The following is an 18,392-nucleotide window of genomic DNA, read 5'->3' as shown; positions in this document are numbered from 1 at the left end:
CAGTGGTGCTACCTTGAAGTATACAGAGCCATGGTTTTAATTTCTAGTCTTTCTCTCTCTCTCTCTCTCTCTCTCTCTCTCTTACACACACACACACACACACACACACCAACTGAAATAAAGTATTAAAAATACGAAGGAGACATAGGTGATAGAAGTGGACAATATAAAAAAACGACTTAATAACGAGCTGAAGATCCTTCATGGACACCACAGCAATGCAACCATTTGAATATATACCCCAAATATCACAGTTGCAATAAACTGATATGAGAGCATGCAAAATCAAAATGGAGAAGGGTCACAAAAATCACCCAATTGATTGAAAATCACTCAGGTTTTATAGAAATCATTTGCTTATTTTGAGAAAGAAATGAGTTTAACATGCTTAGCCTAGTTCAGAGGATCCCTCTCAAATTAGAAAAAAAAAAAAAACCCTATGGCTTTACAAAAAGGAAATAATTTTTTAGTGCTAAAAGTCTATTAGAATCTACTTATGAAAAGAAATTCATTCAAGGTTGTTTTCTCTTTAGTCATCAGACATTTTATTTTCAAGAGCTAATATAGTTCTTAAATATCTGCAATTTTATTACGTAAATAAATGTAGCCTATTTGGTAACTAAAAATAATTAAAAAAAAAAAAAAAAGACCAGAACTCCCTGAAACCTATGTGTTGTATCCTAAATCAAGCAAAATGTCATTTTGATGAATATTTCCAACCCATGGAAAAATTAAATGAAGCCATTTAAAATGTATTGCAGTTTAAGTCGATGAAGCAGAGGGACTAACAATAATACCAATGTTAAGCAGAAGGAACAAAATACTAAGTGCTTTAAGTAGACCCTGAAAAAGAATACTTTAACTAGGAATAGCACGAAACAAGGTTCTGTTCAAAATGGCAGCAACCTCATTTGCTTTGCTCTCTAAAATATGCTTATGAAGGAAAGAAGTACCCATTTGTATATGACAAACCCAGAAAGCATCTGTAACTCCAAGTCACAGAAGACTGAAGAAGTCATAAAGACCTAAAAACAGAAAAAGTAACCCCCATATGCCTGTCCAGGGGGCTAGCAACGGAAAGCAGGCATGATTCGCTCTGCAGAATTCTAGCTAGGCTTGGGATTGGACTCATTAGTACAATTACTGAAAAAGAGGAAAGTGGAAAGAGGTGAACTGAAAGTGTATTGATCAAAACTATCGTATTGTTTTCTTGTTTCCATCCATTGCCATGTCCAGAGCTTGTGGGAGACAGAAAGTACACACCCTGGAAAAGAGCCTTGGTGAGGCCCTGGTGCAGGCAGCACAGAACCTCTGGCGGGGATCAAGTATAGAGATTGAGTTGTGGAAGTGTTGGATTCTACTCAGAAAGTGCATAGTCTACCCATAAATTAGAACCTACACAACCCAATATAAAACCAGATGACCACATGATTTGTCTGTAGACATCACTTGACCTACTCTTAAGCCTGTGTTGGTGAATATCAAGCCCTAAAATCCTACAAACTTAACAAAGTTAAACTTGCGGCTGGAGAGATGGCTCAGTGGTTAAGAGCACTGACTGCTCTTCCTAAGGTTCTGAGTTCAAACACAGCAACCACAATGTGGCTCATAACTATCTGTAATGAGATCTGATGCTTTCTTCTGGTGTGTCTGAAGACAGCTATAGTGTACTTAGATATAATAATAATAAAGAAAAGTTAAAGTTGTTTTATTCACATGAATCCTAATGTGGTGGGCAGCTTTCACCTGTCCTAGAGCTGACCTTCCGGAGCTTGTGGCTCCTGACATCCTCACAGGCACTGCAATGGAAGACCCTGGGAATCTAACTGCTAAGTTCTGTGACAGCCCCAGCCCATTGTTCATGAAAGGTTTCAGACATCGATGGTGGCCACTAACTTATCTGCAGCTCTAACATGTATGCCCTGATTCTTTTATCACCTTCAGGTTTTGTTTTAATTAAAGTTAATTTCAAATTCAAAAGCTAACACTAGTCCCCCATGTATACACCATCTTTGGCTCAAGGCTGTTCTAACCACTGAGCCTCTGGGAGGTAGCAATTTCTGGATCATTCCCGCTTGTCAGTCATATCGGTGAATGTCACAGGGCCAGCTATTCAATAGTTTTGTAATAAGTCATTGATGTATAATCAACAGTCTTGTGCCTCCCTCACAAATGTTTGATTTCAGACATTTCTTCTGTTCTCTGAGAACTGCTATGCATTTTCTTTTTGCCTAAAAATAATTGTTAAGAATGCTTTTCTTCCTAATAACAACATTGGAGAGTGTCTAATATGTTTCATAGAAATGTAACTGCAAACTCATCTTTTTCTCACTATTACCTGATGGTTAATTTCTGGTGTTCACTGAAGCAATTTTTGTAAATTAATGAAAATATGAAATACTCTATAGAAAATTTCATAGCGTGTCAGTTGAAAGAAAATTATCTAGGAAGCCTTTTAAAGGAGTCAGGTTGGCAAATGTGTCTCATATATTTTGTGAAAGGATATAATTCTCATTTAAAGGTCTATTGAAAATATTTATTCGTACTTGACTACAAATGTATAGTTTAATCTGTTTGTGGTGTGTCTTGTTTTCAGTATTTAGATTCTGAGAATATTAAATTTTGTTTGAGTTCCCTTATGGTTTGTTTCGTTCTTTTCCTAGAGTACCCGAGTGGCCTTGGACCATCTGGAGTCTGTGCCTGAGAAACTGAGCCTGCTAGAGGATTTCAAAGACTTCAGAGTGAGGAAGAGTTGGCTTGTCTCTTTTGTTATTTTTGTCTGAGTTAGAACACTTGACATCTTCCTGATGTGCAAGAAGACTTGTGGGAAGGGGAGGAAGTTCTGAAAAACACTGGGGACTTTTAACAATGCCACCTTCCCAGAGTTCACTGACATTTGTGAAGTCAGGACTGAATATAGCCAGACTTTTGTATTAATATAACATAGGAAAATAGAAACATCTATCTTACCATTAGAAATGTACTTCTTCCTGTAAATCTGTTATGACAATCTAGAAGATTCTAAGAATTTAAGGGTGGGGGGTGACACATTTAGTCACAACAGTAAAACAGAGGTACATTCTGTTTTAGGGACAACCCATTTCATGGTTATTCCTCTACCGTGGCATGGGAAATCAAGTTCATAAAAGTTTAGAGTTCATTTCTTCATATGACCCGAGAGGTTTGCAAATGTACAGTGTAACCATAGCAAGTTATAGCTTATTACAATATCAACAAACTAGATATAAATAAAAGATCAAAGCTAAATTGATACAGGGCTCATGTTGTGAACATGTAGCCTCTTATTTCAAGTTGGCCCTAAAAATTATTAAAAATATGACTTATATTTAGGTTCCCTTTGAATATAGCATATCATTTGATTATACAGTTAAGTGGGAAATGTCAGCAAGCAACAACCTGGGTATGTGGTAATCACCAGTATGATACAGATCTTATATAAAAATACAGTGATTACTTTTGATGGTTCAATAACTAAACAGTTTTTTAAGCGTGATCTAAGTGTGATTTGATACATCCTGAAGCTAGACAGTTGCAGATAGGGTAAAACAAGCGCTCCTTGTTACTTTACTAAAGTGTTGATTTTCTCTCAAGATATAAATGTGTATTTACAGTTTGAATCCCTGTCATTTAGGAAACCAGCATACAGGACTGTGTTACTTCCCTTCTTCCTTATATGACCCACTATCCACCATCATTACTTTTCTTTCCTCTGTAGGAATAAGTGTCATTCAGATGAATGGAGGATGGGCAAAAATCAGATGCTGATCTTAGACCAGGGCAAGCCTATGGAGTTAGGCTTCCAGTAACATCTCTCTCACTCATCCTCCAGGGCTCTTTCTGAACAGAGCAGTTATGAGAGTAGCTCAGAGTGGTGTTCTCTTACCAGAAGGTCTATTATTGTTACTCATAGTCTAGCAATTGGCTGTAAGCCTGGCTTATACATGCACAGACTCCAATCTGAGGATACACTTAAATTGAATTTTTCTGGGTGAATGTGTTTTCAGGTTCAGAATTGTACTTTGATTCATTAAAAGTGAAACCTGTGTCCTGAAAACGGACAAAATTGGTAGCTAGTTTTGTTATCCCATATAGTAAGCATTTTTATAATTATAATATAGATATTATTTCACAGTGTAGCAAACAGCAAGAAAAACAAAATATATTGTGTTTTTTTAACATTCAGATATATTTTTCCTATTTTACGTAAGAGGAAATTGAAGCTTAGAGTATATAAGTTAGCTTTGAGTGAGATCTAATTTGTCTCTTCTTTTCACTGTTGCCTCTATCTTGAAACCCAGTCTACATGTCTTGTGTACCTGAAAGCTATCTATACAGCTTAAAATAAAATAGCTCATTTAAATCACTTTCATGAAATATCTAGATACAGCCTTAAGTAAAAATATAGAAATACCAATATCATTAAACATGGATTATATTTACATGTGCACACATACATATACATGTATACATACACATATCCATATATGTATACACATTAGGTACCTATAACTTAGAGTGATGCAAGCAAGAATTCAAAGACCTATGTGTTTGTCTAAGTTCACGTTCTTGTCCCAGATGGCTGAATGTCTCAGGGAATACTTAATGTAAATTGAAGGGCATGAGTACTACCACCCGTCCTTTCCATGCTACCACCACAAAAATTAACTCTGCAAGTGTACTTGTTGATAGTCCCATAGTTGTGACTGCATAGAAACTCTTTCCTATTTTGATACGCTTGACTTTATTCTTGCTTGAGTGTGGTGCGTCCTCTTGCCCTCCTCCTGTCTCTTCCTCTTCTCTTAACCCCATTTTGGGAAGAGAAAAGGAAATATGGATGTCTCTGTCATCTGTGTTTACACATCACTTACTTGATACGGTGGAAAGGATGTGGCACTGCGTTCCAACCTGAGTCTGCCACAGATCTGGCCAAAGCCGTCACAACTTCATGGGCCTCTGGCTTTCTTTCCTTTTCCCTTTCCTCATGAAAATGAAAACCTTGGAACTGGAATTCCAATTCTTCTTCCTGCTTGGACCATCAGTGAGATGAAAGGTCTTTGGAAGTATTTCAGACTCTACCTACCATAGATAACTGTACACACCAAAATCATTAACCCTCATTTTCTTCCAAGTTGTCCCCCAAATATTAAATATCTAAGTGATTATCACAGCTAATTGCCATGTTCCTTCTTCCCCCTGAAAATGAAGGGAAGATTAAAAACAAAAGAAGTTCCTGAACATGTTGCTTTCTTAATTTCTTTGTTTTCTGAATTTGTATGATTATGAAGACCAATTAAATGTTTAATTTAAAAATGTATGCAATCTGTGCACCTTCCCCAGCTGTGGAGCAATTGGTAATTGTTAGCAGTTGGACAGGGTCAGTTTCTCACACCCATCTTATCACTGTGGCCAAGGTCAGTGCAGCAGTTACCTTCCCATATTTCAGTATTTCCTTATCCTAATTTCAATCCCTGGTTGGTTTGTTGTTTGTTTAATGACTGTGAGTACATTGTCGCTCTCTTCAGACACACCAGAAGAGGTGATCAGATCCCATTATAGATGGCTGTGATTCACCATGTGGTTGCTGGGAATTGAACTCAGGACCTCTGGAAGAACAGCCATTTGCTCTTAACAGCTGAGACATCTCTCCAGCCCCTTCAATCACTGAGTTTTCTTTCATCTACCAATTTCCGACCCTTTGTTGCTTTTTTTTCCAGGGTGCCTCCAGTTTATCTGAGAAAACTGATGGCAGGTATTCTAAATACAGTCTTCACGGAGATTCTGTTCAACAGCGCCGAGATGACACCAAACCCAGAATCAAGAGCTTTAGGGTAATATTCCTCACATTCTTTTCGGGGTTCAGGATGCTTGGGTCACTAACCATCTTAAAGCCCATAACCTGAGAAACATGTGTTTCTGCTGCGGCAGTGTTTGTGCTGGCATGCTTGGGAAAGAGAAGATTCCATTTGATATATAAAATAAGTTTTCAATTCCGCAAGCATATGCAAAGATGGGGCTTTTAACTTTGTAACCCTTAAGTCCATGCTATTGTTATGATAGCATGTTGTCTATCTGTGGAAATTGATGCCACCTACAAAATCCTGGGCTGGGAAAACCCTGGTCACTTGGTCAAAGATATTGTAAATGATTGCCCAGCTTCATGGATAAAACAAGTGGCTCTCAGCATTCAAGTCCCTTGAGGTCCAGTATCCTGTGCTATTAGCCTGCAGCCTTGGCATATCCAAGTACTCTTAGGTGGGCAAATTCCACACTAGGACTTCTGATACATAAATGGAACCAGCACATAGGAGCATGGGAACATTTGATTGTATTGACAGAAAGTGTATCGTTCCCTAATTCTGCCCCAACATCTAATTCTGGGCAGACAGCTGAACCCAGTTGGCCCTGAATGATCTTAGCCCAGAACCAAGTATATTGACTTGAACATTGTGACATTCAGACAGGGTAATTTTTGTTGTAGGAGCTATATTATGCATTATAGGATGGTTGGCAATATCCCTAACTTCTAATCAGTTTAGCATCCCCCTTGGTGCCAATAGCACACCCACACCCAAATTGTGATACCCAAAAGGATCTCTAGGAATTACCATATAACTCCTGCATGGCCAGATTACTGCCCCAGTACACACACACACACACACACACACACACACACACACACACAGAGAGAGAGAGAGAGAAAGACAGAGAGAGAGAGAGAGAAAGAGAGAGAGAGAGACTGAGAATGTTGATTCAGAGAGAATCCATTTATAGTCAGGTATACTTATATTACAAAAAGTCTCTAACTTACATACATTAATATTAATGAATTTTCATTATATTGTATGCATTCACTTACTGCAGCCACATATAATTATTCCTAAGGAGCCTCCTTCCTCCTAATAGAATTGTATAGAATACCCAGTGGATAGAGAGGTGGAGCTCATCTCAGAGAATCCTCCTGAGATTAGTTGTGCTGCATTATTGATGCCCCCACAAGTGAGAGAATTTCTCATGATTCTGTTACTTTTTAACCAATTTTAAAGTTAGAATTATTAGCTCTAGTGGCAACCTTTATGTCTCATATGACAGTTTTTAAATCATCTTCCAACATTCCTATAGAGTCCCATACACTCTGAATTATTCATTTCTCCTTTAATAGAATATGATATGGAGGCAATGAGTGTTAGTGATAATTACTAATTATTGAATATGTTAGAACATACTCTTACAGGTGCTGCTTGTTTTTTATGAAGTCTTGCCTACTCCTTATAGCAACTGTCATATTCACAGTTTCCGGCCTCCTATATTACTGAAGAAAGGAAGGTTACAGAGTGATTAAATGTTTCAATAAGTATTTAAAACTAGGTCTACTTACATACAGTATTCAATGTTCTTGACCATTATGCTATTATTGAATATGTTTGGACTTCATATCACTCAACGTCACAGAAATGTAGGACTATATTTTTAATGTGTTGTAAAAGTTTTCTCCAACACCACATGATTCTATTGCATAGCCTATTACCAGTTTAACAGAGGTCTAGATAGACATTAAACATTTAAAACATTATTTCCCAATGCAGCATGATTTGCAACCCGGTGAATCTGTGCTATCTGCTGGTGTCAAACTGCTGTAAATCAGTGCAATTTTCATAATAGCATTTGGCAAAGGCATGAATGTTTAACATGTGCAACCAGTAACCGCATAGTTCTGGGTAGAGTTGTGTTTGCAGCTGAAGGCAAAAGTAGTCCTGTGTCTGAGGGGGTTAAACTTTGGTAATATGAGGAAATCAGCTTGAGAACTTTGGAAATAAACGTTATAAGTGCAGCAGAGGCCCACAACATCAGCTGTCCGATGCCATGTTCCTGAATTAATCCTCTGTAAACATTTTCACATACTTATCCATCCTTATGATGAATATAGAGATCGTCACCAAATTCAGCAGATGCCTACCCTAAATAATGCAGTAGCCTGACTGTTTGGTGAGACTGTCTTGCCAGTTATGGGCACCAGTAGTCACTTTGGCAATAAATTATGTAAGGAGACTGAAAGAAGTAGCCTGTGATAGTTAGATTTTAGTCAACTTCACACAAGTTAGAATCACTTGACAAGAGGGAACCTTAATTGAGAAAATTCCTGTCCTGACTAGTTTTATGTCAACTTGACACAAGCTAGAGTCATCAGAGAAGAGAGAACCTCAATTGTAAAAGTGACTCCATAAAATCTATAGGCTCTTGGCAAGCCTATAGAACATTTACTTAATTAGTGATTGACGTGGGAGGGCTCAGTTCATCATAGGTGGGGCCACCCCTTTCCTGGCTGTCCTCGGTTCTTTTCTTTCTTTTTATTCTTTGTACTTCATTAATTAATTTATTTATTAAGATTACATCCCAGTTGCACCCTCCGCCCCCGCAGTGAGTGAAGGGCTTGCTGTGTAAACATGAGCTTCTGAGTTCGGATTCCCAGTGCTCACAGCGCACAGGTCCTGGGTTCTTCAAGAAAGCGGGCTAGGCAAGCCAGTAAGCAGGCCCCGCTCTGTGGCATCTGCAGCAACTCCTGAGTCCAGATTCCTTTCCTGCTTAAGTTCTTGCCCTAATTTCCCTCGGTAACTTTTACCTGGAAGTGTAAAAAAAAATCAACCCATTCCTCCCAAAGCTGCTTGAACCTAATGGAGAAAAAGCCAGTGCTGGAGCTTGATAGCCAGACTCATTTGTAACATGCTAGCTAGGGTTTTGTTGTGCCTCACTGTAGGGTGTGGTTGTACAGTGGGGATATGGCCCATAAATCCGAAAATATTTACCATTGACCTGTTTAAAACAAACAAACAAACAAACTATTCCTAACTAGAAAAAGGAAAACTTCCTTCTAGTCTTCTATACGCTGTAAACTGTTTTTCTTTGTCAATGAAATAAGTCCGTCCCAAGCTTTTGGGAAGTCATTCCTCTCATTTTACATTGTGTGTTATCTCTATGCCTGGAATGTTTTTAGGCCCACGTTTAAGTTATGTGTTGTCTGTACCTAGAATGTTTCTAGGCACACATGACTCAAATTAGCCTTCAGGGAACTTCCGTTCTAGTTGGAACTCAGAGAATGTTCCCATTTGTTATTCTTTGGAGTCCCGCATTCAATGAACATTAGTTTTTACTAATAGATTACAAACCCATAGCAATTTAAATGCTTCTCTAAACAGTGATGGTGCAGACGACCAGGGAAGGATGCAGCAGAGGTGCTCCCATCAACTTGGCTGGGACTTAGGACAGAAGTGTCAGGTCTTGTGAAAGATGCTTGAAATGACAAGGTGCAGGGAAGAGTTTTGTTCTCGTCTTAATTTGGAAGAGGTGATTTGTTGGCATCTCATTTGCAGAGTCCTGTATTGCTGTTGACAAAAGAAGTGTTGGGATGGCAGGACTATGCTGGCATCTGGCTCCTCTCATGTTCTTGCTGTAGTGTAGGAAAACCGTGCAGCATATGAGATGTGTGAGCATACCCTTGCAGAGGAAGAAGGGTGAGCAGGAAGGAGGCAAGTCAGATTCCCATTCGGGCCAGGGCCAGAGCTCCCCTCCTGTTCACTCCAGTGACAACCAGCAGTATAAAAATGATCCAGCTTCTAGAAACCTGTCGAGAGGATGAGCAGCCCCATATGTCCTATTTTAAGAGCGTGATGTAATATAAAAATATAATATAATATTGTGCTAAGCTGAACAAGCTAACTGAACAGAGCCTGATCTTGACATTTATATTTAGAATTCAACTCAAAGCTGAGTCCAGCACACTCTCCCTGATTCTCTGTAGACAACAGAGGCGTTTCATGGCCTCTTTTCCATCCAGCCTAATTGAGTTTCTGTAGGAAATGCAGTCTTCCTCGCTGTCCCAGCTGTTTCAAATAGAACAGAATGTCCACAGTGAGCCAGTAACACAGCATCACTAATCTGAATTCACGGAGGATCGTGGTTTGCCCGGAAAAAAAAAATCTCCATTCATTACCTTTACCCATACTAAATATATGTTTTTAATTAACATTGGGATTTTTTTGGTAAAGTCACAGAAGGCATAGATTTTTCCCATTCTTCCTCTTTCTGAAAAGAAAACCATGGTTTTTCTAACCTACTAGCTGAAGAACTGGTGTGCAGCTCCTATTTGAAGAAGCAGATGTTTTACAGGATTAGAGGAGCGAGGTGACTGAGTGTTGATAATGACTTTTGAAGGGGAAGGTATTATGAAGGAAAGGCAGTTTGCCGAAGCCCTTCACAGTGTTTGTACGATGTACGTAAGTGTGTGTGTAATATAAGTCCCCCAGCTTGCTACTGAAAGTCATTTCCCCCTCATTGAATCTCTCTAATTTGTTTATGCCTTGCTCATAGCAATTAATGGCATTCAGCACTTTCCCAGGTCAGCTATTTTTGACTTAAATCTGCAACACCAGCTTCTAAAACATGCTGTGCACAACTCCTGCTGTAATTCAAGGCTGTAGGTGATGCATAAACATTTCTGTTTTCATACTCTAAAATATATCACTGGTGCGTGATTCATGCAATTTCCTGGACATTGCTTGGGGAGAGTGGGAACAATCATGGCAGAGGGTAAGGGAACAGTGAGCTTGTTATCCCTGGTATGCCATCGATAGCCACCTTTCTCATCTTTGATGAGAAAATAAATGTAAATTGCTATGCAAATATATATCCCTCAACCCAGCCAACATGTCTCTCTTGCGTGGAGTGGAGGCAAGATGTTATGAACAGATAGAATACAATAGTGGAAGGATAAGTGGATGGGGAAGATGCAGCCATGCCCTCTGCTCTGGGACCTGGCATTTTAGCCCAGATGCCGTCAGCCTCCATTTTGACACCAGAATAAAGAGCCAACATACATAATAAATTGGTGATTGTATTCTAAGTTCAGACAGTGTAAAAAGTCTAACAAAAGTTTAATTGGTGTTTTGGGTTTTTTTTCTCCAATAATATTTGTGTAAAACATCCCAAAATTTGTTTGGAAATCAAATCATGTGGAAAATGAGTCATTTTATTCCTTTAACTTCTCGGACTTACATGCTGTTATGTTCAACAACTTGATTTTATCCTGCTCTTAAAAAGCTAAAAAAAAGGTTTAAAGAAAAAAAAATTAAACTGGTGTTTTTTTTTTTTTTTTCTTAATCCGAAAAGAATTATGCAACAGAAGTGGTAACTCAGTCAAACATATTAATTTCTTTTATCCCTTTACAGCTTTATTCTACATACCCGTTTCCTTGGCATGGAATATAAAATTTATACATCTGTCAATAAGGAAATAATGTTTACTAATATGGATAGAAAACTTCTGAAAGAGCCATCAAATGGTCATATCTAGCACAGTTTTTCTTCGTTTTGTTTATGTTGTGGTTGTTAGTGTTTTGAGAGTTCCATACAGTGCACTTGGACCATATTCAGCCCTGCCCACTCTCCCAGCTTGACCCACCCTTCCCAGCCCACTCATGGAGTGGAGTCTGTAGAAGAGTATTTTCATTAATCTGTTATCCCAGTGATGAACATTGCTTGAGGTTCACAGTAGTAAGTCAGTTTAGATTTCCAGGAGAAAAGATGGCCTGCAGAGTAGGGATATCTTCTGTTCAGACAGGTTCACATGATAAAGTGTTAGTGGTGAAGGGACTTAGAGGGGGTCTTGTTCACCCCTTAAGTATAGTTCCCCCCATAAGCCCCACACTTACACAGCCCAGGCAAAGGATTGCAAGTTCAAAGCAGCCTATGCCACAGACATTTTCAACAAAGTAAAAGGGGAGAAAAGGATGAAAGAGAACTTGCAGCTGTGAAAGTAGCAATGCCCTACGTGCTGAGTGGATTTGAATTTCAGTGTATCATACGGTGCTATCATCCCCTCGCTACAGGGGACACATGGTGGTTTGTGGGTGGATGGTGGGTAGGTGAGCTGCTGTGATAATCAAGGACCCACCCTAGTGATTAAAGTCAGGAGTAGGAGAAGTGAAAATTGAGAGGCGAAGCGCAAACTCTAGGTGAACTGTCCAGTTTGAACTTCCCAGTGAGAATGCAGTTTATGGAGGAAGAAGGTCGACTCTCTGGGATGCTGACGGAGTGGCAGGCCTTCATGTTGGGCTGGGAATAGAGAGAGCCCACATTATTTGACAAAAGAAGTTTAAGAAAACACCCTGTGACAGATCCAGAAATACATCTTTTTTTTCCCCCTTTTTCTCCAAGGGAGGAGATTGATAAAAACTTCAAAATTAAATGTATCACTTATAAACTTTGAACTAACTGGACTCCTGGGAGAGAAGTATTTGGTGTGCATTGTTACATATTAATCATTAAATATCACTTTAGCAGAGGAACTGAGTCAAGTTGGAACAGCTTTTAAGGAACTACTTTCAATGTGAGTTATGAAAGAGAAGTGGACAAAGCCCAGGGAAAATACTAGAAAATGCAAGTCCTTTCATCCATTGAGCTGCTGCAGAGAGCTCTAGCTAACTGGGTTATTCAGACTTAAGACGGCAATAAAAACAGGCCCTTGTTTTAAGGATAAAAGGATTGTTAAAAAGCAGAAGCTGAGACTATTAACATTGCAAAGTATCTTCATTTTTAATAAATATTTTCTTCTCAGTACTAAAGTGCTCGATTAAGTAATAGGTGGGAATTTAAAAGCATTTAGGTTTTGATCACCTTGTAAGCTGGGTTTAAACTGGGATTCCACAGACTGCCCAACAGTAGAGGAGAGCAGGAGCAGTATAGGAAGGGGACGCCCTCTGCATGCTCTAGCGTGGCAGTTGTCCAAAGGAAGGAGGTGGCACTTGTCTTTTGTAATTCAATTTGACTAGTTCATTTTGCTGTTTCTGTTTCAAGATGATATGGACGATTTTGACAATTTTTTTAAAGATTTTATTTTGTTAGTGTGTGTATATGTGTGTGAGGGGGGGAAAGGGGGGAAGAGTATGAGGAGAGAGAGAGAGAGAGAGAGAGAGAGAGAGAGAGAGAGAAAGTGTCCATGAAAGCCAGAAGAAGAAGCTCTGAATCTGGGGTTACAGGGGTTTTGAGCCACAGGACCAGGGAATTATATTTATATCTAAACTCTTAACTGCTGGGTCATCTCTCTAGCTCCCTCTGACTGGATTTTGAAGGCATGAAATGTTCAAACTTAAAGCTGTAGTTAAATCTCCATAGTTCTCACAAGCAAAGAATAGAACAAAGGACGCTCCAGTCACATGTAAACCCTGTGAAGTGAAGGGGCGGTGGCACAGCAACTGAGCATCTGAGCACATGGAGCAGCAACCACCAGCAGAACCATAAGCTGTGGCCTGTGTTCACAAACACCACCATTTTCCTTTCTCTCTTTTCTTATAATGGATGCCGTTGGCAGAAGAATCCATGAAGACCAGAGCAGCAGCAGCAGCAGCATCTGACTACAGCTAACTGACACTTTTAGACCAGTCCCCCAACGACAGCTCAAGTACACCCTGAGCTTTCCCCAGAATAGACGATATGTTCTGGGTGATAAAAGTCATTTCAAACCTTTTATGATTGAAATTATAACTATTATCTACAATGAAATGAAAGCACAAATAAATAACACAGAGCTGCTTAGGAAATACCCAAATACTTAGAAATTAAACATCATATCCTACTTGTACCTAAACCATGACAGCCCAAAGAAGCAAGACAAAGGAAGTTATAAATATTCATCTGTATTAAAGTGAAAACACACATTATCAAACTCTGTGAGATCAACAACTTCAATGGCATGTGGAAAATGTACCATCTAGTGATCTCATTTCCAGGAGATTAAAACATAAGCAAGACTTTTGTAGCAATGGGTCTGTCACAAAGCTTTGCTTAGAGTAGGAAACACATCTTGAAGTAAGTCTTAAGTGTAGATAATAGAGTGTAAATAAAACTATGGTCTATTGATGATGATGGAGCAAATACTTTCACTGACAGTGATACTAGGAGAAGCAGGAGGTTGGTGGAGATGTGTAATAGAGCCAGTACTTGTAATGTGCAATGACTTGGGGAACAAGAGGGAAACAAAAGGATCTATTTATATAAGTGTGTTTGTGTGTGTGTGCTTTTTATTTTGAACTGTTTGTTTATTTGCATTTAAAATACAGTATCTAACAAAAAGCTGGTAAAGATGGTACTGAGAATGCCAGTGAATGTATCAGGTAGTAATGTTCTGTGAGGCCACACTGCATGGCGGACTGTATTTGCGACATCTCCGTAGACCACCTCACCCACAGTTGCTTGATATGGAATCGTCAACATTCTTGACACCAGTTGTTATTAGCCAGTCCTTTGATAGATGTTTTAGATGATAATCCCACCTCATTGTCACCCTTCTCCTTATAAAATGTTATTGTAGTCAAGTGACATTGAAGAAGTTTAACCTTGAGGCTGGAGAGGTGGCTCAGTGGTTAAAAGCACTAGCTGCTCTTTCAGAGGTCCTGAGTTCATTCCAAGCAACCACATGGTGGCTCACAACCATCTATAATGAGATCTGATGCCCTCTTCTGGTGTGTCTGAAGATAGCTACAGTGTACTCACATACATAAAATAAATAAATCTAAAGAAGAAAAAAAAAGAAAAGAAATTTAATCGTGAAACCAGCAACATGGCTCAGCGGGTTGGGGCCTTTGTTCTGGCCTGACGGTATGTGTCCAGTCTGCAGATTTCACACAGGTAACAGGCGAGAGCCAGCTGTGCAGGTCTGTCCTCAGCCTCCACACACAGCAGCAGAGGCTCACACCTGTATGTGCACACAACTATTTAATTTAAAAACCATAAATTTCAAGTCATAAATATAGCTTGTGGCCACCCCTAGACGCCACTGTAACCACTTTGGCAGGTTGAGAATGCTACAGCCTCAAGCACACCAGGCCTCCCTCAACTCCTTGCACGTTGCTCCGCACTCCCTGCCTCTCCCTGGTGTCATTGTTTAGCTATACTCAAATAGTTCTTGAACATCATCTCCAAGGGTCATCTGCTTTGGCCTCAATTTTTATTGTCTTTCTTTCTGTTACTTACTGTTCTTAGAGTGCTTACCATGCTCCTAGTTACGCCATGCTTCATGCAGTTTATTTGTTCAATGAATGCCTTCCTCCTTTGGAAACCTGAAAGTTTACTGACCATATGCCCCAATAATCTTATTTGTTATTGGCCCAGTCTATAGTACATTCTACCCCCTAATTGTTCTGAATGAATGGAAGATGGAGAGCAAAAATGATAACAAATAATTTGAAAAGAATCATTTTAATAATTGCAGCTTCACTGCTTATTTAAGTATATCAAAGTATCTATTTTTAATCAATTTAATGCAATGGTTTAAAGTTATCATCTAATAGTTGAGAAGGACACATTTATGCAGCAAAGGAAGAAGGGGACCTATTATGTGTATTTTTAAATAAATATTTGTTGGATTTATATAATTATATTAATCATACAAAAAACAGCCTAGTAAAATTCACTTTAAACATCAAATTGTTTCTATTGACCCGAGGTTTCCACCTAAGAATGTGTCATAAGGGACAGACCTAAGTATGGAAAAGCTTACATATTTAAAGGTATTTCTTTTTCTTTCTTTCTTTTTTTTTTTTTTTTTTTTTTTTTGGTTTTTTGAGACAGGGTTTCTCTGTATAGCTCTGGCTGTCCTGGAACTCACTTTGTAGACCAGGCTGTCCTCGAACTCAGAAATCCACCTGCCTCTGCCTCCCGAGTGCTGGGATTAAAGGCGTGCGCCACCACGCCCGGCTTAAAGGTATTTCTTACAGTGTTATTTAGGGAAGCAAAACCCTGGACACCATCTAAGTGCCAAGCAAAATAATGGCTTGGTAAAGCACAATGTGCCCAAAGGCTGCTATATGGGTAACACTGAAGGTGGAGATTGGGACAATATGATAACTTTCAAATGTTGACAACTAAGTGCAAAGAACACAGGGTTTGACAAGTGTGTGTGTTTCTAAAGCCTTTTTATGTGGTGGAGGAAGGGGAGGGCTGGAAAGAAGTATGCCACATGACAATGAGTGTTTTCTTTTTCATATATGTGCCTTAGCACATCATGTGTTTTGTTTTATGCAGTGATCATTATCCCTAGCCCATGTGTGTGCAGTGTAGCTTGCATAGGAAGGCCCAGTTCCCAGCCAGTCCATTCTCACGACTCTTCCCATGTGCTCTGTGCTGCTCTTTCGCAGGATGACAGGCCCCTTTCTGCCGGTTCCCACGCTCATGGACTAGATCACTCCTCCTCTTGCCAGGACCACAGTCGCTTCCTGTCTAGTCCACAGTTTTCACACTGTAAGTAATAAAGTCTTCTACCAGTTATTAAATTGGATTTTTTTTAAATATAACTCATGGGGAAATTAAAGTTTAAGGCCAGGACATGATAGTAATATTCATGCTAAAGTCTGAGAAATGTTTCATTATGAATCATAAAAAAAAAACGTCCCCCAAGAACACTTCTGATATTACCTAACTCCGTGAAAAACATGGAATTCCGTTTTAGAAGTCAAACTTTTTAAAGAAAATTTAAAGTAAATCATCCATGGTTAAATAAACAAAGGGCTCATTAAGCCCACTTTGGGGTTTAAAGGTTGTTAAACTGTAGAAGAACAGATAAAGAAAGTTATTTTGTAATAAAGTGGAAATCATAAAAACAGGAAGTTTTTTTTTGTATATGACTATTCAGAAATATGTATTTGTACAAAGAATAAGGATACATGTGTAACGTCACACTAAACTTCACTGTTTATTCCCTGTTAGAACAGTAAAAGGAAGTTGTGGTTCACTAGCCCAGGGTCCAGTTACAGCATCCATTTCCTCCTGTCCTTCTCCAGTGGTCCTCGTCCCGTGGGCTAGGGGCTATGCATTATACCTGAAGAAGGCATCAGCTATGGCTTTAAAGATGCTTTCTATTTAATATCCCAAACTCAGTACAATTTTAAATAAATCTTAGAATAACAAGGATATAGGTGGATTTTTATGATGTCAGTGACTTTTTCTTGACTGCCTTTCTATTCCCTCTACCACAGAGTGAATGGAATGAATGAGTGTTGTCTGCTATGCTAACCATTGCTTCCCTAGCCTCCCACATAATACTTGAATCATATTAAAAGCCCAATTAATGTTCAATTAAATTAGGTAGATGAATATACTAGTCCCTTTCTGAAGTCTACTTTTATCTAAGCTATTGGCATTCAAATATTATTTAATAGATTCTAATTTGCATAATAATTTAGTTCTTCAATTTATCATGGGCCTGGAGGGTTATACATTAAATTTGATAATTCTGTCATTTAAAATAGCTAGTCTGCTATAAAATAATATGCCAAAATAAGTCTTAAAAGAAGTAGGTCAAATCCAAAGGTGATATCTCTCGTTTTTGCTTATTTATATTCATGGATTCATTTAATAAATATTTATCAGATTCTGACAAATGGTTTGGTTTTCATTATATCATAATTATTTCATTGCAAAAGGTAAGTATTTTTTTTCCTTCCCGTCTTAATCATTTTACCAAATGATTTTGTATATCTGTAAATTCCCTGCTATTCTGATGTTGCGCCCTCTCTCCAATCTGAATGACATCTCAGTTGGATATGGCATCGCAGAATCTGGTATGTGTACAGGCAGAGTTGTGTCTTTCACATTAAGCAATGTAAAGGTTTCCTCAGGTTACCATTGGCCAGTAAGGAAGGAACTGAGTACCTCAAAACATTAGAAGTCCCACCTTCTGGTACCCTAAAACCTGTGCTAACAGGACCAGGAGTCAAGCAGAGCAACCATTTTGCTACTGCCACTTGTTTGCTAAAGTTGTCTCCTAAAAGGAAATGGTTGGAAGACGTGAAGTAGGAAATATCAAGGTGGTGGGAATTACATTTTATATTATAAAAGGCATTCAAGGAGACTGCATTTTGCTTTAGATTGTACCATCTTGTGACCGGCCTTGATCATTTTTCTAACTAAGATAGATTTCTCATGGGCAGACATGGGTTTCTATTCAAATATAGTGGTTCAAAAGTAAATAAAATCAATAACTATACCAAAAGTTAACCTTGCAATATATATAGTCTGAATGAAAAAATTCTTTGTCACTATCTGTATTGTAGGATGTAAAAAAAGTTAATTGAATTTCTTTGATGATTAATTGAAGTTTTTGTTTTACTCTTTATATTGACAAATTTATACTTATAATTTTCTTACCATGGTTACCCCCCTTTCTCAATACTTTTCAAATGCATTTATAACTGTCTGAATACTTCTGTTTTTGTAGCGGATTAATTCAACTTAGAGAAATTGTCCCCTAATTTCTCCTTTTACTATATCCCTAAAATTTAAAATTGCCAGGCCCCACAGAGTAGAGCAGAGCCTCTGTCAAATAA

At 38.6% G+C, this 18,392-nt stretch overlaps 1 protein-coding gene across 8 annotated transcripts in view; it reads left to right on the top strand.

Annotated features, from left to right (window-relative positions):
• The window catches only part of Cep128 (centrosomal protein 128), a 385,966-nt gene that overhangs the window by 359,315 nt on the left and 8,259 nt on the right, over positions 1-18,392 (top strand). For 7 of the 8 annotated variants that reach the window (XM_017315228.2, XM_030246966.1, XM_030246965.1 and 4 more), the window contains 3 exons: positions 2,664-2,741; positions 5,736-5,849; positions 16,206-16,308. In XM_017315228.2, the coding sequence (XP_017170717.1) occupies positions 2,664-2,741; positions 5,736-5,849; positions 16,206-16,308 (295 nt within the window). Of the gene's footprint in view, positions 1-2,663; positions 2,742-5,735; positions 5,850-15,514; positions 15,579-16,205; positions 16,309-18,392 lie in introns of all 8 variants that reach the window. The other variant, XR_001780497.2, reaches the window with a different exon arrangement.

This window comes from Mus musculus, chromosome 12, assembly GCF_000001635.26.
Source record: "Mus musculus strain C57BL/6J chromosome 12, GRCm38.p6 C57BL/6J".
NCBI classification, from domain to species: domain Eukaryota; kingdom Metazoa; phylum Chordata; class Mammalia; order Rodentia; family Muridae; genus Mus; species Mus musculus.
This window is presented reverse-complemented; position numbering and strand designations above follow the sequence as displayed.